The 23,826-nt window shown below is 39.4% G+C and overlaps 1 protein-coding gene across 2 annotated transcripts in view; it reads right to left on the bottom strand.

Moving 5' to 3' along the window:
* Nucleotides 1-336: 336 nt before the first annotated feature.
* Nucleotides 337-23,826, bottom strand: part of trappc9 (trafficking protein particle complex subunit 9) — a 211,196-nt gene continuing 187,706 nt past the window's right edge. For both annotated transcript variants that reach the window (XM_061059316.1, XM_061059317.1), the window contains 2 exons: nucleotides 3,003-3,226; nucleotides 337-914 (listed from right to left, as the gene is read on the bottom strand). In XM_061059316.1, coding sequence (XP_060915299.1) covers nucleotides 735-914; nucleotides 3,003-3,226 — 404 coding nt within the window. In that variant the 3' untranslated portion in view covers nucleotides 337-734. The remainder of the gene's footprint in view (nucleotides 915-3,002; nucleotides 3,227-23,826) is intronic.

Raw genomic sequence — 23,826 nt, 5'->3', positions numbered from 1 at the left:
TTGATTGTGCTGGTGGAACCAAGACATGCTCAGAAGGGAGCTGGCTGGTGGAACTGGTGAATTGATGCTAAGTTAAGCTAAGTTTCTAAGCTAAGCTAAGTTTCTAAGTTTCTAAGCTAAGTTTCCTTGGGTTAGCCTTCAGCTAACCCAAGGAAACTTAACTTACCGATAAGTTCCATGGGGTCCGTACAGTCCACAGATGAATAGATTCTTGTGTTGGTTTGAAGCAGACAATAACTATTGCGTTACATTTTGGCTCACCTTTTCTTATTTACTCTCTTTAACTGGTTAAGAACACTGAAAGCAGTGGCATTTGTCAACCGAGCTGTCGATCATGACGTTACATCCGCTCTTTGTTGCATCAAATAAGTAATGTAAAAAAAAATGCTCCGAAAAACAAAACAACCACTTGGATTTAAATCAGCATAATAACTGTCAAAACTGAATCTGGGATTGACAGGAAAATATCAGACGTGTATTTTAACTTTCTAGTTCGACTCGCATCTCATGATGACATAGAGGAGGAGGGGTTTATGACCTATACTGCAGCCAATCACCAGGGGGAGCTCTAAATATTTTGGCTTCACTTCCTGGCGGCTGATGCTTCTTCCATCTTGATATACAGTTTATGCTTTAAACAAATACTTATTTACACGTTTGTATTTACAGAGAGGTTTATCAAGAAAACTCTCCATCCTTCAATTAGAGCTAAGGCGACAGGGGCCAGGAAGCTCTCAGGCCCCGGCCTGAAGTGGAGTGTCCAGGGCTCGGATGTGGACGCTGGGAAGAGTGAACCAGGCAAGAGGAAGCTCCCGTCCAGCGCTGTCGTCCTGAAACTTGATATTAAGGTAGAAATCTCCAGTGTAGAGGAAGAGCAGGGCCCCCACACAAACGGTGTTTTCTTTGGGCTTTACCTGGTGATGGCAAAGACAGACAACATTAAGAATTATTAACAGCAGCAGGAATACGTCTGAGGCTGACTGTGGCTTTAATAAAGAGGTTACAAGAAATGATTCCCTTTGTCAGTTAAGAACGATTCCCCATATCAAGACGTTTTGCACATTCAAGAATTTAAAGGTATCTCTTACATCCAAATTCCACCAGATGCGTGTTGGGTCCCTTACGGCAGAGGAGCTGATAGCTTTTCACTTTATTCAGTGTGTGTGCTTCCACTGGCTCCACCGCGCTGCGTCTCAGCTCCGGCAGTCCGGTGCCCTCCGTAACCGATACGCAGGGCTTCTATTTTTGCCGGAAGCCGGAGCACGACACATCAATTTACCACAGAAAAGATCGAGCGGGACGGGAAGTCAGACACCCAAACAACATTAAACATCCGGTTCATTTTCAGAATAAAACACTCCGTTTTGACGGTTCAGGACATTGACCGTCTATGTGTTTGTTTATGTGTTTAAAAGGGTTTTACACAGCTTAATACATCTGTCGTGAGTGAATCTTAAAATTACCGCAGGAATAACTTTGTCTCAACACTCCAGCTGCACAGAGAACGCAGCCTGTGGGTGTTGACGGACGAGGGTGCATGGAGCCGTAATGGACCGGAGAGGACACGCAATGCAACACACTTCTGGTGGAAGTTGAGTTATGCTTTCATATGATTTTAAGATAATTGACTCTTTGTTCTGGCATCAAACAAGTCATTATTATCGCCTCCAGCTTCTTTTAGCATGCACAAGAAAGAAAAGATAAAGTTAAATTATCCCGTCTTGGATACTTTTAGGTACTTTTAAAATTCAAAGATATCAGCCATGACCTATGAGGACGACTGCTTTCTTTTCTTTTTCAAACACATTTATTTTGGCCTCCTGGATCGCCAATTGTTTCTTTATTTCACATTATCTACATCTTTTTGGAGTTAAATTAACTGAACTGAAATACCAATACTCGACCTGAAAAAGCATAACTTGGAAGAATTGAAGAGATGGCATTTTACTGTTATATTTTCAAACACAACAAGTGACTAAAAAACATATTAATGAATGACAACTGAACAAAGCACACTTGATAAAATATATACTGTATGTTTTCGTAAGAGAAGTTGTAATTTAATACTATTCAATGTGTTTTTATATAATTATTGTTTACAATGCATGAAGTGCTTATGTTCTGCTTTTAAAAGCTCAACAGAGTGACTTAAAGTAAATCAAGTAAATATTATAAAGGTATAATATACAACCTTCTAAAGATTAATTTAGCATATATTAAATATTAACTGACTAAATAAAGTCAAACTCCCTCTATGTTTGTTGGTCTGAGCTCTGTGTTCACACTGACAGGACGGCACTTCCCTCAGCTAGTTTCTGTTTCACTCAGAGGCTCAAACATGTTTCATGCATGTTTTTCTTTCACATTAACCCCTTCCTGTCCGACCCTTTACGCCATCCTGTGGGCCAAGAGAGACGGCTCAGGGACGATGTTTATAGAGGCATATTAGCAGAGTCTAACCCAGCAGAACAAACAGACTTTCTTTGGTCTGAAATGCTTCAAGTGGATAAGACATGGATACATTTTGGGCTGCATGTCAGAGTGGAGATCGGTCCTACAAATGGCTGCACTTGGTTGGGACACTAAAGGAGGGGATGTAAGTAGAGGGGAGGTGGTGCGCTGAGGGAGTTTTGTTTTGTTCTGAAAGACTAGTGCTGACAACAGTCATCTACAGGACTGAAAGTTGCATATTAAACCTTTGACAATATTGCTTCCACCATTCCAGGTCTAAGACTTCTCATCTCTCTTCTTCCACTAGTTCTACTTGTGTTTTCATGCTGAGCCGATGTGGTTTAGTCACAGTTTACATTCAAAGAATTTTTGCACAAACTAAATGTTGAACAAACAGTTATTGAATTCTTTAGCTGAAAAATGTGGCATGCATGAAACTAGCATAAACTGCTTTTCAGTGTCACTCCCCTTTAACAACCTAAACCCTTCTGGTTGCATAATGTGACATGACCATCAGTTTATATCAAAACAGTGCTCCTGTCCTTACTAACCGTTTCTATGTAGAAAGTGTTGGAGCCGATGAACGTGACCGCATCCTCCAGATCGTAGTTCTGGACTCCATTCTGGAAGTCCTGATATGGCACCACAGTCAGAGCCAGGGGGCCTACTGGGTTCTTGCTCAGGTTGGTCAGTTGCACCTCAAGGCTCACAGCGTCTCCCACTTTACAGTCGGCAATGACATCACAGTCACATGGCTTCCCATTCACCAACACATCTGGAAAGAAAAAGAAAAAGGAAGTGAGAGGATTAGCAGGACTGCAGGGGATTGCTCTTCCCCCCCACATTTTGTATAAAATTGGAGCTCTTGTCAGAAACAAGAATTAAGACCTTTCAAACCAACATTTAAAACCTGTCCACGGTTACTCACATGATTCCTATCCAATCACCACTCCATTTGTATTCATCAAAACCAGACCCAGCTGTTAATGGCCTATCATACGGTTTCTCGTGGAGGATCAATAGTCATTGTTTGTCCCGAAATACATTTTATTGACATCAGCAGAGAGTGCTGGAGCTGTGGGTATTAAACTGAATTCCCTTCGGTTAATCTCATGCATGAATAATTTCTATCAAGAAAGGACGAATGAGATTGCTGTAACAATACCAGAGTGACTCACACACACATACATTCCTAGAAAACTGAAACCAACGGTGGACCATCAGGCAACATCAACCAAGTTATGAACAGCTCTTTTGTCCTTAAAATTAATAAATAAATTATACTTCCAGGACCTTTCCACATCTAGTTTTTTCAAGAAGGGACTGGCGTCTTTAAGTTGTGTCAGCCACACATGGCGGTGGGTCTATCTTGTAACCAGTTCTTTCAACTAATTACTGTTTATACTGGGCCATTAGCACTGCTGTGCCTTTAAACAGACATCTGTACCAACACTTCCTTATGCATCCTTATGCAGTTTGAAAATAATAATTTCATTACATATTTACAGTACATCCTATATTTATATTTACACGGTTGTATTTATAATGTTGATATTGTATCTAGTATTTATATTAGGGCCTGACCGATATGAGGTTTTTTGGGCCAATACCGATATTGGGGAGAAAAAATTTGATACGATATATCAGCCATATCTTTCTTATATCTATGTTCCATCTGTTGGGATAGAAAGATATAGCTTTACAAATGTACTGCGTTGATCCCTCAAAAGAAGTTATCAAACACTTGTAGACAAGATGGTCTCAACTGAGAGTAACTGTGCATGTACGTGCATCACCGCTTGACACTGGAGAGTGATAATGGAGAGGATAATAAATCTATTATAGGTGCATATCTACAATAACATTTTTGATACCGATAGTCACTTGATATGCTGTCAGTCAGGCTCTAATTTATATTCAAATTGTTGTATTCATACCCATGCCATTGTATTCATAAGTCATATTTATGCTGCTGTATTCAGTTTCATAATCATGCCAATTAAAACGTATATTCATGCTGTTCATTACTGTTCACATTTTTTGCTGCATTTCATTTTCCTCCATATCTTTACATTGGTTTGCACACAGCAACTTAAACGTCATAGACATATGCTGCACACATTCCTTTGTTCATTGGCTGCTTATTGTTTTGTTGCGTGCACTTAGTGTCTTAGAATCTCGTGCGAAATAATAATTGTAATTATAATTTGTAAAGCAAATTGCCCCTCGGGGATAATAAAGTTTACCTTGACCTTGATAATATTTCATTTAGCAGTGTACCTTGTTTGTGGATCAGTGAAATAGAAGTTTATTTATATGAATAAATTCAATGTTTTCAATATTTAAGCAACTCTTTCATGAAGAATGTGAAATTAATCTCATCAATTCAATTGAGAATAAAAAATGTAAATGATAAATAACACAAACACCCCACCCTTGAATAGCGTACATTCCTCTCCTCTCATGTTTGTACCGCCTCCTCTCATTTCACAGGAGTGAGTTCAATTCAATTTGGCTAATGCGTGGCTAGTCACTGCGGATGTGGCCCCTATTTGGCTAAGGTGCAGAGGGAGACACAATCATTTGTTTTGAACAACGAGCTAAGTGAACTGAGCTCCTGAACGCTCCTGGCACATTGAGAAGACACACTCCAAACACAGGGGTTTAAGGGGCCCTCATACAGATCACCAGAGTAATGAGTCCTATGAGAATAACTACGCAATACACACACACAAAGACACACACATACACAAACTAGCTGTCATACGCTTTCTAGTGTCACGCCTGCGGCTGTGATAAACACTGTGAGTCAGGGCGACTCAGCCTGTGTGACAGCCTGATGCACGAGCTGAGCTGCGTTTGGTGCCGCTGGTGTGCTGATCTGTTGCGTGCAGCAAGGGCTGGGGGTCGGGCAGAAGGGGTTGGAAGATAGACAGACAATTCAGCAGGAGGGAGGTGGGTGGTGGGTTGGGGGGAGGGGGGGAGAGTGGGTGTGGGCGGCTGTGCTGTCACAGTCAGTGGGAGCACCCTGGGGAGGCTGGAGCTACAGGAGGGTGACATTCAGCTCTACATCTGTATTAAAAGCATACTTCACTCAACACAGACGTCTAGCAGCACTCACAGGGGCTAAGAAGAGCTCATGAGTTTCGTTGCAAAAATAAGACTAGACGCCTCTATAGATTTGGAGTGATGCGTCAAGCCTGCTGTTCCTGGCCTTCTTTAAAGGTTCTTCATTAGTCAGTAAACACAATTCTCCTCAGATAAAACCCTGACAACATTACTCATCATACTACTTGTAATCTTATTAATCTCGCTCCTGTGTTAATGTGATAGAGTAAGTAGTATTGCAGGTTTTTCGTATTATTTGTTTGTTACCCGGAGTTCCTCGTGATTTATTCACAATAAACAGGCTGGACTGAGTATTCAACATTGGTGTGTTGAATATTTCTTCAAGTAAAGCACAAGAAAAAAACATCTTCTGCTATGTGTATCGAAACTAAGGTTGACGGTAAATTTGGGCACGATGCACGCTAAGGTTGTGAGTAAGATACTTTTTGATACCACCTGTCTATTGCAATGATACACTCTTTGTTATTTTAATGACCAATAGTGTGGAAAAGTACCAAAATACAGATCTTCAGTCATATTAACCTGACGCTGCAATGATAGAGCGGTGGTCCATACAAATTCAAAAGTCAGTGTAACTGGATTGTGAGTGTTCATTGAGCTTTTAAACTGGGTGAGTACTAGTTTTTAAGATAATTGATGACATTGATGTCTAAAACGCACAAATATATTGGCAAGAACAACGCCAATGTAAATATGCAATTAAGACATTGTGCAGGAGTTTGCTTGCATATTTTTGTTCAGTTACTGTGTCATTGTATTTTTTTATTTAACTGATGTAAATATGTTTGATTTGATTTTTAACTTCTATTTTTATTTTTAATAATTATATTCCCGTCCCCTGTTTTCTGGAGCTGCTGTAATGCACAAATTTCCCCCACGGGGGATCAATAAAGTTTATCTTTATCTTTATTAAAAACAAGATATGCCCAAATATTGTGACCATGAGTTCTATTGTAGTTGCAATGGTGTCGAAACAGGTATTGATATTGTTTTTTTTTTTTGTTTTTTTAATAAATTGGTGATTCTTAGCAAGATTAGTGTGCAGAAGTTTTTCTTTTCAAGTACTCATATCAAACATTGAATTTGTGGTACCATGACAACCATACTTCAGTGATATTTTGAACCAAAAGCTGCGGTCAGTGAAAGAGACAAAGGATGGTCTAAATTTCTCCAACACATTGGAAACATATCTGTGCAACTTTCAAAGTGTGCATGAGCTTGTTTGCACTTTTTGATATTAAAAACAAGAGATTATCCAATAAGTGGATAGAAATTTGAAATTTTCTTGACTTGGTATCCAAACAGGTATTGATATTCTTACATCTATACTGGTACATAATAAAATAAAAAAAAACTGGAATCAAACGCATACAGATTAGCAAACATGGCCACTAGATGAAAGAACTAAAACCTTCATATGGTTTGCAAGAGGAGGTTGAGGGGGCATTGGTTGGTGAAATCCTCTGGAAAACAACAGTGGTCTAGTTTTCCCAGGCATATTAAATACACGAATAAAGATATTCATTTCATGGGAAAAATAAATAACCAAAACATCACTAATATAAGTTAATGAATCATCGACATAAATACAACACAGATATTTCAGTACAGTTGAGCATGCTTATTTAAAAAGGGACAGTTTTATCATAAGCCAACAAACAGTCAGAGCCAGAACTGCGGGGACATAGTGACACCTTAGCGAGTAGTTATATTTAGTTTGTTCAAAGTGTTGTTGCTAGGAGATGTGCGAATTAAATGTAGCCGACATTGTCTCTAAAACTGGAAATAAATTATTTCACATTAAGAGTGAACAAAAGAAGATGGTTGGTCTGCAACGAGCTGATGAACTCCCCCACACACAAGCCTCAGTCACACACACGCCCACAGCCTGAACATTTGCTCCAGAGTTGTTCCACTCTGCCATCTTGAATTGTGTCTCAGCACAGAAACAATCAACTGATTTGGATTCTTTTTTTTTTAAATGTGCGCAAAAAAATAAAGCAGTGCATAGAAATTTTGGCCGACTCTAAAGAGGACAACTGAAACAGGCTTTAAAAATCCTAACACTTATTTAAAGACAAACATATCCTTAATGAAGCTTTCATTAAAAAAGAAACCAACTGTGAATGGAGAGAGGAAGTTTCTCTTGGGACTCTCAGTAAATATCTTTGCATCCTCCCAGGGGAACAGGAAAGGTCATGACAAAATGCTGCCTTTTAGAGTATCTGCTGTGTGCGTCCTGCTGTGCACAGCTGAGTGTTGTAGAGCTTCCACTGTACAAATGCTCTCTAGTTTACCTCCACAGTGCCTCGCTTAAGAGGGTTTTTTTGAGGAATGTATAGTGTCCCAAGAGGCTGAGTAAGCAGCAGAGGCTTGCATTTTTTTTTTTTTAAACCAACAACTCGTGAGATAACACAACACGAGAAACAGTGACATGAAGAACAAAATGTGGAAAAGACAAACATTTTACAGGCATAGAAATAGTTCATTTTTAAAGTAATGGATAACCTGAGAATCTGTTAAGAGAAGACTGATGAAAGCAAAGGAAAAATAACATTGCAGGTCTCTATACGAACACAAAAGTATAGGCTATAGACATACAATAAGCAAACACACCAACACCCACATCTTTGCACATACACACACAAACACCCTCACACGCACACACACATATTGATTAGCACTTTAAATAGAGCTGTTATTTGATGTTATGTATAGGGTTCATATTTCCGTGTACATATTAGACATTAACATGATTATAAGGCAAAGGTATAGTTGCCACTTACAATGTAGGCCACAGAATTTAGCCATGCAAATAATGATGATTTTCGTTTTATTCTTACACCATATGGCCATAATAATAATAATAGTAAGTAAGGATGCGCAGGGATCATAAAATACAGGTGTAATAGTGACTAACTGCAATCAAAATGTTACAATGCAACATCAACCATTACAGAGCTTTCATAGTAACGAAGTGCGGGGCCAGAGAAGGCCATCAGAGGGGCCTGTTGGTAGTTCTGAAGGACTTATTTGAAATGAACTTATCCGGTTTTCTATACAAGGTGATTAGTGTGGTAGAGTTGGTGTTGGTAAAGTAAGGTTTGTGCTTCAATCTCGGGTTAAAGTGTCCTTTTGGCAAGACACTGAACCCCAAATTGCTCCCTAGTGGCGATGTGATTAGTTAATACTGATATGCACTTTACATAGCATCCTCTGCCATCAGTGTGTGGATGTGTGTGTAAATGAGTGAAGGTGACATGTACAGTATATAGTACAGTCCATTATCCATTTAAAAAACTAGCTGCACATTTCTTGAACAGTGTTTCAAAACAGCTTTAAAAACAATGACAAACCAGGAGTTTTTTTTCCCTGTCTCATGGTGATATAAGCAAGATGGAGAGAGAGAGAGAGGGAGAGCTGCACAGGAGAATAAAAAATGAAGAGGTCAGTGAGCTGTATAAGAGCAGTGTGGCCCGTCTGATTAATTGTGCTATTATAAGAGGTTATAAAACAGAAGATAGGTAAATGTCAGCAGGGTGCAGGGCGAGGATTTCGGGGGGGGGGGGAATATTACTGTGACAAAGCACTGCTCCAACAGGTGCTACACAAGCAACAGGTGAGTGTGTGAGGGAGAGTGTGTTAGGAATTGACTTTAGAGTCCTTTGTTGTGTTGTGACAGGCTCATTAATAAACAAGGGAATGAAAGGAATTGATTTATTTTATTACTTTCTTTCCCATGCTTACGAGCAGTTAAAGCACTTACAACACGTTATGTAACACGTGCAGCTTGGTTTGGCTTTCAAGTTAGCACGCTCACTGCTCAGCACAGATGCTGCCGCTGGAGTCTGCAGAGGCAAAGAGCTGCGGCAGGCGTCGCCACAGCAACCGGGAGGGAAACAGAGAGAGAGAGAGAGAGAGAGAGAGAGAGAGAGTGGTGACACCTCCCTTCTGTATCAGTATGAAATCCACAGATCAAACTACGACTCAGAGATTAAACAAGCCTCCCCGCCCCTCGCCATATCGCTGTCAAACACAAAGATAAAGATGACGACCATCACTCGGAGGTTTGCCAGTGTTTACAAGATTACCCCGTGCATCACACCGGGGGCGTCGATCCAGCTCATTAAGATTCACTCACAAATATGGTGCAGCATGAGGGAAAAAGCAGACAAATCGCAGCTAAACAAACATGCACGATGTTCATCACACCTCATATAAAATGACTGTTCTGAAGAGTACAGAGACCATTAAACGAAAGGGGGGTCTGCGGCACCAACAGCAATAAGGTGTTATTGACTGAGTCCCAAGTATATGGTGCATATGTGTGTTTGTGTGGAAAAAGAGCTTTGGTTTAAAGACGAGAGGTCCAGGTTTTTGTTTTGTTTGTTGCTGCAAGATTTGGAAAGGAGTGTTGTTTTGTATAAATGGATGTGTTCCAAAAAAGACGGTTGCATAACTTATTTTAGCACATCAGAAGGTGAATAAAAAGTGTTAAACAATGAAAATAGAAACACTGGTTAATTTGGGAAGATATTCAAAGAAAACACAGCATGCTTTCATAATGCAGTAATTCTTAAACGTGTCTAATATGAGATATGTACAGAAAATAAAACAGAAGAATCAAACAAATAAATTAAAAAAATATATATTTAACATGTCACTTATGAGGACAATTCCCTCAGAAAAAAAATGAAGGAAATGTCTTTAAACAGAAAAGGGGAAAAAAAAGGCACTAAAGAAAAAATGTAAATCTCAGTCAGGAAGAAACACTCCTACGTTTGAAAATAGAATCGAAAAGTTACACCCAAAAAAATTAAAAGGTAGTAAGGAGCTGAACCAATACAAACAATTCTGTCTACTAATAAAAGGCAAATAATGCCAATTATTTTACCTGTAGAAGGAAGCACAGGTATTTGTCACCTGAAAGGCATTTCTGCCCTGCTGCAACCACCCGACTATCTCCTGATGCTGTAGCTGTCGGATAGCCTGGTCAGCTGCTAGTTTAGTTTTCCATTTGTGCCCTTTTCATACCTTGGCTTGTTGTACAACCGGATCGGTTGACACTCTCAGCTCAAACAAAAAGCCTCACCTTTTCTAGCTTCCAGCCAAATTTGTGCAACTTCAGTTGGAGTTGGAGTGTGTTCTTTCCAAACAAGCATCATCATTTGAGAGGAAGCGAGGTAGACCAAGCCAATCACAGGTGTTAATTATTCTGGCTTTCAGATCCATCCTCTGTACTGTTGATGCACAACTTCAGCGGCCACATCAGGCCATGGTAAAGGTACAAGTACAATTGTACAATTATGACGGTTCATTAAAGAACAGTGAGTCATGTGCGGTCTTGTAGCTGCGTATATTTAGAAAGACTTAATAATACATCTGCAGTAAATACCTTTAATTTGTGAGTTCTCTTTTGCACTAGGCTGACACAGCAGCTGAAACAAGCGAGCAAAAGAATATATACATCCAGAGAACAAACACTGGCTTAAAGTAGGAAAAGAGATCCATTCCAAGTGACTGGAGCAGAAAACATGGAGGCTTTCTTTCCTACCTCTGTCTTCTGTATGGTATAATGTGCATTATGTCAGATATAGACAATGCAATAAAAGATTATTGTTTCCACAAAATAAACAAGCCCTGATGAGGTTAGATATCTGTGTCTACAGTACTACTGTGGTAGTGAGTTTTTTATCCAGCATGAACATTAACAAAGAGTTATGCTCAGACTTGGTTGACCAGGTCAGCAGGGTTTAATAGCTCATCCCGGCCAGCAGCCGATAGCCAGGCAGGGTCACTGATGAATGCTCTGTGGAGCCTGAGGATGTGCTTTAAAAGGTTGAGGTGTGCTGCAGTAAGTCTAAAAATAACCTGCCAGCGTCTGATATCCCCCTGAGCCATCTGCCCCTTTTATAATTATCCCCATAACAACCGCTCACTTGATATCTGTTGTCTTTTCCTTCAACAAACGTATAAAGATTCCATCTGCTCTGAAGAAAAGAAGCCAGGGTAATGCTTCTGCTGCGCACTTCAAGTGGACATGTAACATTTACTCTTCTAACACTCAGAAGCCCAATTCATCCTGAACTGCTTCTTTCTACTTGATATTGGACTGATCTGTAGCAACATATGCAGACTAATAAATAGTAAATTACTGAAAGTGATATAAACCAAGCATAAATTTGCAGATTACACAGTACCCACTGCACCATCTTTTTAAGCGCCTGAGTAAGCGCTGCCCATCTGTGTCTCTCTCTTTGAAATCCAACACTGACTGTGTTTGATTTTTTCAGAAGGACATATTTCAGAAGCTTCACCCCAAACAAGCAGACCTGCCTGGTTGCTCTGATTTCAATCAGCAGCCTGTGGCAGAAAGATTGGAGGTTATGTTGCACCAAGCGGTTATAAATTTAGTAAACTAATATTGGCTTGTCTCCTCACAGGACACCTATTCGAGCTGACCTGCTTAAAGCCTGTACATACACATGACTGCTCTGTTAGCGTTATGTTATTTAAATAAAGGTTCACTGTCCTTTTTTCTTCCCATCGCTGGTTTTGCGTGTCCTTTCAGGAACAGCATTGTATTCTGCTGGCTCACTGTTTCAAACAAAAGGCCCAAGGCTATCTAAGCTTAGCATCCTTGTCTTTTACTTCAAGCATCACCGAACAACGATCTTTGAAAGCAGGCGCTTAAACAATAGGAAAATAGGATTAAGATGCTCACACATACTTAAGTGTTCAACAATGCAACTTACATGCCAGACGACGACAAGAGGGGGTGAGAGTGCACTCTGCGGTACTCTAAAAGGGAAACACGATAGATCTGAAGAGACTCTTAAAAGAGTGAGAAGAGGCAAAATAATGAATTAATACAAATACAGGCTGATGCTATGTCCAAATGGTAAATGGACTTGAACCGCAGGTCACACCTACACATTCACACACTGATGGCAGAGGCTGATATGTAGTGAGCCCATCAGAAGTAACTAATCCCATTCATACACATTCAAAGCTTAGGTTAAGTGTCTTGCCCTAGGACACATTGGACATGTTGCTGCAGGATCGAACCCTCGACCTTCTGGTTGAGAGACGATCGACTCTACCAACTGAGCCAAAGCCGCCCCAATCTTTCAAATGGAGGTGAAAGATTGCTCTCACTGTCTAACTCGATATAATTTTTACACTGTAAACATAATTATGAAGACCACTGTCAAGGCAGTCTAACAATATTAAGGGGTGATTCTGAGATGAGATACCTGCTTCAAATAGCAGAATCTTTTTCTCCGACTTCAAACTAATAAATGCCTAGTTTGGTTAAGTAGCTCTTCACGAGGGGAAGTCTACACCAAAGGACTGCCATGAAAATTAGAACAGATGTTACACATTACAATGAATGTCAGAATAGCTTCAGTTTACTTCTGTCACTTTCTGAAACCAAGACTGTGACAAGCAATGCCTCTCCACAAAGTGATTTATAAGGAGTATGAAGGTTAAAAACATGCATGTTTGAACTCTCTTAAGACTTTTACCACACCAGACCCAAGCTCTAATTTTTGACAGCTTTCATTATTTTTGTCCTTTTTATAGCCTCAGCATGTGTCTTTGTTCATTACACTTTTAACTCTGTAAATGTAGGTGAAGCTGTTGCAGCTGAAACACTGATTTACACGCTTCAAAAATGCAACACACTTCAGTCAATGTCTAATCATCCTTACAACACCTGTTGTGTAAAATAGAGTTGTGGCCTGAGGAAGATCTTGTGGATCGAAAGGTTGCCCTGGATAAATAAAATTGCCCACTGGGAGCTGAACAGTGTGCAGACCTTTTTTTCTGCAGTTTATTTCTTGTCCTGCACCTGTATGCATTTTGCCTGGATGCGCACACAATAGATTTCTCTTGTGTAAAATAAAGTTACAATTCATTTAAATTTCCTACAGTGGTAAGTTGGGTTTGATTTGATCTTCATATAGACAAAACCTTTTTCACATCCGCCTCCCTTGAGGAGTGTAGAAAGATAGAAACTGCATAGAGACAAAGAGTACCATATATTGAACATCGCTGACACTTAGCCAACTGGACATTACCACAAGCAATTTCTTTTCACAAAACTCAGAGTGTGTTGATCAGCATAAAATAAAACTGTAAGTCTGAAATTTACTGCACAGCAACTTTCCACAATAGAGCCAATCAATAGTGTGGGGGAGTATCAGTGTGGTGGCTGGGTGCCATTCTACTTTAGTGGTCCCATCCTGAGGTGGCAGTCTTGGCTTTGGGGCTTCCTGTTGTGCTTTTTTTTTTTTTTTAAAGCTATAGCTACATTCTGTGTATTCTGTTATACAAACCCAAATCCTACAAAGTTCAGATGTAAAATGTTTGAATATGTAATATTATGCAACAACATCATCAAACACAACACAGCTCCCTTTGGACCTTTCATAACTTATATATATATAATAGATATTTATTTTATGACTCTCTAACTGCTGTACTTAGACTGAAGCGTTAAATCAGTGGACTCCCCCTCCCATAGCAAAATATGCTTCGATTAATATCTGACTCAATCTAAAATTAGTTTGATACAGATTAAATTCAGTTTGGCAGGTGAAGTTTTTTAACTACTTGCTTGAGCAGAGGTCGAATAAAAATTTTTGGAAATGATTCTGCCCTCCAATTGGCCTTTTCCTCATGAGTTAACTCTATTTTTTTTTTTGCACCTGAAGTTCCAGTCTTTGAGCAGTAACCTATCAACAAGCAAACCTTGACTCTACTCTATAAAGTCTGCCTGAGCTAAGGTAACCTGGCAGCATGCGACTGTAATATCAGGTACTAATTTAATTGGATACTTGAAGGAGCCAAAATAGTTTTTGATCTTCGACTTGTGGAGAAAAGAGAAAACCCAGACCTGAGTCTGGGTTTGGTAAATACCTTCAGTCGAAGTTCTTAAGATAAAGTCACCTGTTGATTTGTGCAATACCAGGACTTTGAATTTCATTATGACATTGATCTAAACTGTCAATGTATTTGAAAAAAACACAATCCTTTAATACTTGTCTGTTTCCTGAGTTCTATCAAGATCAAGATTTTTTTAAGATTTATTTTTGTGCTTTTTCTGTCTTTGAAGGAGAGATAGGACAGTGGATAGAGTCGGAAGAAATGGAAGTAAATTAAACGAAAACACAATACTCATCTAGAAGACATCCAGAATGAATTGATAACAATATTATGCCAAAAATGGTGATTGTATTTACTCAAGAAAATCCTATTTCGTAGAAGATTTATGCCTCAATAACACTGAAGATCATTTCCTCTGAACTCAGATCTTTTTACTCATGTGTGGAATTGGAAAACTTTGTTTATCTGAAATATGTGTAGCATCCTGTCAGTACAAGAGCATGATGTCATAGTTTATATAGTCATTTGATTTTTGTTGTTGTAAAGAGATAGAGGGAAAAAGAAAACATAAAAGAGCAAATTCCCACAACATCAGCGTTAAGTGTAAATATAAACTCATCATTATGATAGAAATGTGTTAATCTGCACATGAGGGACTAAGAAATTCATGTCAACAACGTTTAATTTCACATGTTCCCGTGGTGTAAATATGCAGAAATCAATCTTCATTCAATATATGTAACATTTGATGATTTCAGAGTTAAACTGAAATCACGAGGGAATAACTTCAGAACTGTCAGAGCCCTTATTTAGTCAGTGAAATGGATGCACATACAGTTTTGAGCCTTATTATTGAGTTCTGCCGTCTTTAGATTCTTTCACTCAGTGTGTTGCATTCACCATATTCCTAACCCCATAGGTTAGCCTTTTAGCATGCTAACATTTGCTATAAAAAACTGTATTTTTTTAAGCTTGAAATGTTTGCATATTTCGTCTAAAATCATTGCATTCTGCAGTTTAAAATTTTATTGTAAGGGATTTATTTGTACGTTTTGCATTCTTCCTTTATCTCTCCATAACTCAAAAGTAAACCCCTTGACTTCACACATCAGCAAAATATGAGGCATGCTTATTTTTTTGCAATCCTTCCTCTCTGCCTCCCTCCCAAACATGCCTGTTACCATAACCTGTTACCTGTAAACAAACAACATTTAAACTGTCATGACCTAATTTTACTATTTTTCAGATTTAATCTATTTCCACTTGGCCTCATTTGAAGAAAAAAAACAACAACACTTGATTGATGCCTGCAGTTTGGAATTGATGAAATTAATTAAGGCTAATCAACAACCCAGCTCTTAGACTCTCCATCCTACAAATGCATAACTAAAATACACGAGAGGAGAAGACGTAGTAGCTCTGCATAGCACAGAGAAAGCTCACTTTATTAATAGATACAATAGAGACTCCTGACTTCGCTGACCTTACAATACATTCCAAATTTCTGCTGAACCTCAAAAAAAGGAGAATGTGAAAAAATCACAGTAGCTAGGAAGAAAGTTACAACTGCTTAAAAGTTGGTAAAAGACTTTGTGTAATTACATCATCCCATATTCCCATGTAGGCTTGAAGCATAGTCAGTGCAGAGCTAATCGAGTGAGTCGGAAGCTACTGGTGCGTGTCTGTGCTAAGTTAGACAGGAGATGGGTGTTTAAAAGGCCTGCGTACTGAGCATTTAAAGGCAAATCTCTGTTAATCACATATGGATGGAAAATAGTTAGGGATATCTTCCCCCAGCAGACGTCGATTGCCCGTGTGTTGGTGCAGGAAGAAACAGCTGCTGCAATAAATCTGATCTGAAAATCCAGTACGCTGATTTGAACACCACCAGAACAGCTCTTCTCACGGTCAGTTACCACATCAAGACGGACTTATATTCTCACAGCTCCGAGATAAGTTATTAACAACACATGATCATCCTTTTTTCAAAACGGAACATTTCCACTCTTGCTGGTTACCTTATTTGACCAATGTCAATAAAGAAATACTCTATCCTAGGTGATAATCACACGAATAAGGCCTCGTTATCTGTTTAAAAAAAATCAAGATGACTGTGTTTAGTTCCACAAACAAATGTGTAATTACAAAGTTGTGTGTTTATGGACTCTGGCCACTGTCACAGTCCATAAAGTCACTCATCCGTAAACAGTCAATAGAGGGGCTCCAGAATTGTCCACTGATAAAGCAAAGACTTAATTGGTTTGTGTGTTTGGATTTAGGAAGATGGCAATCACTTTTAATATAAATTAATGGAAAAAGAAAAATCCCCTTATCCAATAGTTATAATATATATATATATATATATATATATATATATATATAATATATATATATATACATATGGCCATCTTGTAAATATGAGGCCAGAAACATGCATTCGGTTAGCATTAAGACTAATGGGTTAAACAGCTCAGTCTTGCTTGGTCCAAATACAATATGCTCTGCTTAAATTAATTCTGTAACTACTGCAACTTGTATTCTCATGAATAAATAATTGTTTTAGAATTTAGTCATTATCTTTGTGGATACATTTTGCTCACTTTTGGAATTATGGGGCAAGCTATTCCCCTCTGTTGCCAGTTTTTAGCCTTAGCGATAAGCTAAGAAGCTATATCGATGATGTCGATCTGAAAAAAATGAACTTTCAAAACCTCTGCTAATCGACTTCATCACAACTGAGTAACTTTGGTTTTATCTGGTGTTGTAGAACTCTAAATCGAGCTTGGTTCCATGTCCCATCTCAAGACCACTTTTTGAAGGTCTCAGTCTCAGCATTTTTACTCGGTCTTGTCTCAGTCTCAGACTTGGTCTTGTCTCGGTCTCAGAGCAGTCTGGTCTCGGGTATGTCTTGGTCTCGATAACCATTTTTCTGATTTTAATAAACACACAAATGTTCCAATGTGGGAAGAAAACCATTGATCCAGAAAGGATAGGGGTTGTATTAATCTTAGATGCATTATTTAAAAAATAATATTCAAGAATGAGAAAAATCAGGGTTAACATTCAACGGTAAAATAAAGTAAGGGCTGTATCAAGTTTGTCATCGTACTCTGGCCAAGTAAACGAAAAACATGTAATTAAAAATCAAAATATTGCTTTCATATGTAACTTCTATATGAATGCGACATATATTCAAGTCCTGTAAGGCTAATTACAACCTCCCCTGGGATAACCAATCCTCTCATTATGGTCATCTGATATCTTCTCCTACTCCACAGAGGGATACATGTCTTCAAAGTGGACTTTATTTCCGCGCACTCATTTTCCAAAGCCCTTCCTAAGATCAAACTCTTCGACATACAGTACATCGTTTCAGAATACTATCTCTGATTTCCACTTAGTGTACATCATATTGGTTACATTTGGATAACCTTTGTTTTTGACAGCAACTTCTTGGATGCAGGGTATGGTATGATTGTAACTAATTGGGTGCTATCTGGCACATTGCTTAGAGTAGACTGCAAAGACTAATTTCATTGAATGAATATTACAATACAACAACAAACCTGACAAGCAGTCCACAGGGAGCCCTCAGACTATAATTGTCTTGAAGCTAATTAAAGTAAGAAAACATGTCACGTTGCGTTAATGACTAAAACTTACACTATTTTTTATTAATGACTAAAACTAAAGTATTTTTTATTTTATTCATGCATTAAATACTTAATAAAGAAGGCATGATACAACCTCAGCATGTTTAACTATGTACACAATTGAAAAAGTATTAATAAATCTCCATTCCTATTTTCTTTGACCAAAGATGGTACAAGTCAGAATTTTTTCAGATTGCAATCCCGTAACTGCACCATAACAAATCCCTCCCGTCAATAATTTTAAAATAGTTTATACAACAGGGTATTATTTGTATTGTGTCCCCAATCTGTGATTCAAATTGCATTACGGCATTGAGGAAACATGATGTAGACCAACAACGGCGCTCCACATACACATATGTACAGTCAGACATGAACACACACAGTACTTTTCTCCCCCACTGCCTCCACCTAGCCTGTGACACACCTGTCATGCCTGTTACTGCCTTCAATTGCATCACATAGGTGGGGATCACTTCGTCCCACCGTGACATTTATGTTAAAGGCAATATATCACAGGGGTGTGAATACTGTGCCGTGAACCGTCTGAATAGGGCCAGAAAGCGGTGGTGGGATGTAAAACTTAACAGGTTGGCAAATACTAACTAAGGCCTCAAATATACTTGCTTTTGAACCACATGTTTGTGTAGACAACCTGCTGCGTGGTGAACGCAAATGTTCACATTCTTGCCAATGTACAATGTGTGTTACTGTTGGATTCCTCTAGAGGGAGCACCACATTAATCAGACGGCGTAAAACACAGAAGTAGAGCAGATCTGTCGGTGGCTATATATAGATACACCATTTTTGTTTCCTCACTATTTTGGCATGCATGGTTGTTGCTATGCAACCACAATGACACATCATAGTGTGGGTAGTTGTGGACTTGATCTATTAACTTTACTTCAAAACTTTTTGCTATTGCTGTAGCAGCTCTCTGGTGTCTCCAATGTTGTCATGTCTGGGCTCATCATCATATAACTCTACGCTGCTCCTAGCGGTTAAATGCATACAGCATCTTGCGGATGCGTAAAGCGTTAATTTCTGAGGACGTGCACAATCAACGCTCCAAACCACTGCAGGCTTATGCCATGTGATCGCGTATGGGTAGTTAAAAGCAAGTATACTCAGGGCTTAAAGCGTTGCTAAATTATTTTTTGAATTGTAGAAGTTTAGGTACCTTACAAACAGACAGAGAGTATAGGTGACACTGTGTAAATTGCACAAATACATTGGCAAACTGAAACGTTGCCAAAGTAGTTGTGCAATTTAGAAAGGGTGCAGGGGTTTGCTTGCTATTTCTTTGGAGCTAAAAAAACAAATTCTCCAATATTAGTAGCATAGGACTTGTACTTTTGCTGGTTGGTATTGAAACAGTTTTTTATAGGTTTAGATCAAAGTGTAATATTCTGGTATTGTGTCAACCCTACAATGGGGTGTGGAAACAATTAAACAAAGACAAACAGAAAAAGGTCTGAGAAGTGATGATGAGAAGTGCGTTGAATAAAAAAGACAGCAATGGAGAACAAATCCTCAAGCCAACGGGGGTTGGTATGGAACTGCACTACACTGACATATTCCCTGTTTGCTCCTCCAAGAAAGGAAAACAACAAAAAAAAAAGGCTCCTGAACAATAACCTGCTGGTCAATTCCTCGCTCCACACTGATCCAACAAACATCAATAGACAGCGGAGCTCTTGTTTGAGGAGGACAGATTCAGAGTATGGGGGAGCAAAAAGGACCTTTTTTGGACTAATTTCAAGGAAAATGGTTACTCGTAAGTCATTAGCAAGACTCCCACGAGAGATTCACTGAAGTGATGTCTAAACATGGCTGCTGTCACATGCACACTTACTTCCTTTTCCCTGCCTCATTACTATGCACTGCCTCCCTGCCTGCTCTTCCTCTAATTATGCAGATGAATCCATTTTACCTTCCAACATTAAAACTCTAATATGTGTGGATACCTTCAGGCATGCCGGCAGAGCTCCTGTCTAAGCCGTAATCTCACAGCCAATTGAAGACAAGGAAGAAAAGACGGTGCTGTTGTTGTTTTTCTGACACCCTCATTGATCCATGTTTAATGAAGCAAAACCTCCACTGACATGATTAGCTTTCAGGAGATTGATCTTGGGAAAGAGACATTCCTTGTGACTATGGAAGGTGCTCTTTCCATACACTAACAGGGTAAACTTTGATACGATTGCACAAGCAAGAAAAAAAAGACACAAATCAAAATAAATGCTCTTCAATGAGTCCTCCTGCATCTGTAGGAAACATTTACCTTGAGATATTTGGAGTAGAGCCAGACAACAAAGCTCAAGCCACAGAGGATTAAAGTCATTTCAGATTTTACAGCGAAAAAAACTAGCTGTTAACTTTAAAAGACACACGGGTTGTCTGGCTAACAGCCGTCTTGAAGAAGGCAGGGGAAGCACCTCAGGTTTCCTATCCGCCTTCTCTCTGTGTTTCAAGCTTGCTATCATGTGGGAAGTTAAATGCTTTGAAAAACTGCTCCTGATGACGCACAAGCAGCTTTGACTAGAAGAGGATTTCCCTGGAATGAACCAAAGAGGTGCTGCTAAAGGGAATGTCGTTTTCTTATGTAAAAAGAAGACCACAACAAAGCCTTGCCTGTTCACCCACACACAATCTGCCACTGCATGATGTTCCTGCTGCTGCTTTTTTGTTTCTTCAGTAGATAATACAACACAGGCACACTGTGCGGTACAGTACTTTAATCACGTCCATGACAGATGAACCCTATGGCACTCATAAGGTCCAAAACAATGTATTTATACTTTGGCTAATTGTCTGTGAAGGGAAATGTACAGCGAATGAAATGTAACTAACAAACCAATAGTTGTGTTTGGAGGGGGAAAAAAAGAAGGGGTCGAATGAGGGGTTGAATTCAAAATATACCGTGTCCATGGAAAATAGTTTCTGATTGGCTGTCAAGAGTCGGTTGGAGTTATATCAGGACACGTCAAATAAAGATGAAAAACATTTTCACCACCAATTTAAATCAGTGAGCAACAGAGCCCGGCTAATAAAGAATTTTTGAGGCCATATGAAAATCAGAATTTGAGAGACTGTGAACAACATAACGGCTGACATTCACACATCAACATTACAACATTGCTGCGTTAAATACTTGATGCTGATTGGCCATAGCAATGGTTTGCCAGCCCAAAATAGCAAAAAGATTGTCAAGAAGAACAAACCGTTACTATGCAAGGGACGCAGCTCTAATCGAACAGACTCTGGAGGACCAACGGTAATCATTTCAATTCCTTGGAAAGAAGTCAAGTTAATTTGACGTCTGTTTTTTTAAACTACAGGCTATGATGGAGAAATCTACAAAACTGAAGATACCAAATGAACCCCCTTCATGATGTGTCACTAACCATTATCCCATTCCCAATTAAACAATGCAGTATAAATAAAACAAACTATACTACTAAATTATGTTTCTTCTTTTCTTGTTTTAGGACAGACAAAATTCTAAAAGACGTTTTCTCTGCCTTTCCGCCTTTTTAAGATACAACATCCAAAGAGAGACAGGAAATGCCCAGAGGAGAAAGCGGGGGGGGGGGGGGGGGCGATATGCAGCAAAGGGCTGAGGACCGATCCAAACCCACAGCCCCCACGACAGGGATAATTTCCTCCGCACATAGGGCACACGATACACTGTCAATTTCCAACCTGAAAACACTAAACTGCCCCCTTCTGAACAGCTTCATATCCTCCTCAAACATATCTGCAACAACACAGTTTTGCATTAATCATATAAGCTGATACAGTCATGTTGTGATAAAGATATGGAAACCTTCTCTTACAATGAGAAAAATGTTGTATCACTGATGTTACATGTTGACATTGAAACAAGCTCTGTCTAATAAAAAACTATGACTCCAGCTTCTCTTTCTACCTCAGGTAAGAGATCATGCCATGTCCATGATGTTACACTCCAACATGTCCTGACATAAAGTCAATGGACCAACCATTTCCTATAGTGTCCAATTACTGCTTATGAAGTCGTCCCAATGTGCATGGCTTTCACATCCATCAACAGTATGTCATCATTCAAAACTGAGGCTTGAGGGCGAGAGCAATTTTTGTACATGGCCAGACCAGCGAGTGTGATTTTGAAAATAATTTATAAGGCCTGTCAAAAGAAGTGCCAGTTAGTGAAGAACTGAGCTAATCACCAACATCCTCGCAGTAATAAAACTAGCTGGCTTGCTACCTTGGCAACCAAACTGAAACTGATTAACATTAACACTCAAGTTGGCCAATCACTTCCCACAGCAAGGTGTCATGTTTATTTTTTAAAGATTTACTTTTGGGTGTTTTTTTGTCTTTATTGTAGAGATAGGACAGTGGATAGATTCAGAAATCAGGGAGAGAGAGTGGGGAATGACATGCGGGAAAGGAGCCACAGGTCGGATTTGAACCTGGGCCGCCCGCTTGGAGGATTACAGCCTCCATGAATGGGGTGCGCGCACTAATTGAATTTATTCATATGAAGCTAAACACTTAATATAATATGTTTTTTTGTTAACGATCAGCACTTGAAAAAAAAAGTTAAAAACAAACAATGTAAAAAAAAAAGATTGGTTTAAATCACTAAAGGAGATATATGAGAGAGCTTTGCGAATGATGACATCATCTCAGTGAGAAAATCGAATGGCAGTATTGATTGCCTTGGATGTTAATAATAATAATAATAATTTATACTTTATTGATCCCGCGAGGGGAAATTCGTTTTTACACTCTGTCTAGTTAACATGCTACACAAACATAGGCCGAAATACACACACATGCACAAACAGGATCCTATGGACATGCACTAATAGAGAGGTCTCAGAGTGAGGGGGTGCTCCTGAGCTGGTGGGGGGGGGGGGGGGGGGGGGGGGGGTTAGGTGCCTTGCTCAAGGGCACCTCGGCAGTGCTCAGGAAGTGGACTGGCACCTCTCCAGCTACCAGACCAATTTCCAGACTTGGTCCGTGCCGGGACTTGAACCGGCGACCCTCCCAACCCAAGTCCCTACAGACTGAGCTACTGCCGCCAAGTTGTTTATATAATTAAAATTGGTGTCTATAAAAAAAAGTTACAGTCTTAGTTGTGGATGAATTTGACTTGGCTTGAGATGTTTGTTAGGGAAAATTCCTCAATGTTTGTGCGTGTTTGAGAGGATATCATCCTAGCAGCTCTGTAAACGGTAAATGGACTTGAGTCTTCTGACAACTTAAAGTGTTTTTACACCGCAGGTCACTCTTCCGATTTACACCAATTCACACACTGATGGCAGAGGCTGCTATCAGTGTGTCCATCAGAAGTAACTAATCCCATTCATACACATTCACACTCCGCCGACAAAGCAGTTGGAGCAGCTTGGATTTGTGTGTCTTGCCCAAGGACACATCGGACATGTGGCTGCAGGAGCTGGGGATCGAACCCCTGACCTTCCGGTTGAGAGACGACCGACTCAACCAACTGAGCCACAGCTACCCCTGTACCATTCAAATTCGAGTTAATTCTTTCTTCTTTCTTAACTGTCAGCTTCATACATGCACAATTTCAAGAAAGAAAAAAAAAACAACAACTTTCTTTTTGAATTATCAGTGTGCTTCTGAAGCACTCGTGTAATGAGCTGCCAGTACTGCACTTGGGGGCAAATCACCACAGACAGCAGA

Source organism: Labrus mixtus, chromosome 16 (genome assembly GCF_963584025.1).
Source record: "Labrus mixtus chromosome 16, fLabMix1.1, whole genome shotgun sequence".
Taxonomy (NCBI): domain Eukaryota; kingdom Metazoa; phylum Chordata; class Actinopteri; order Labriformes; family Labridae; genus Labrus; species Labrus mixtus.
The sequence above is the reverse complement of the archived record's forward strand: the minus strand, read 5'-3'. Positions and strand labels throughout refer to the sequence as shown.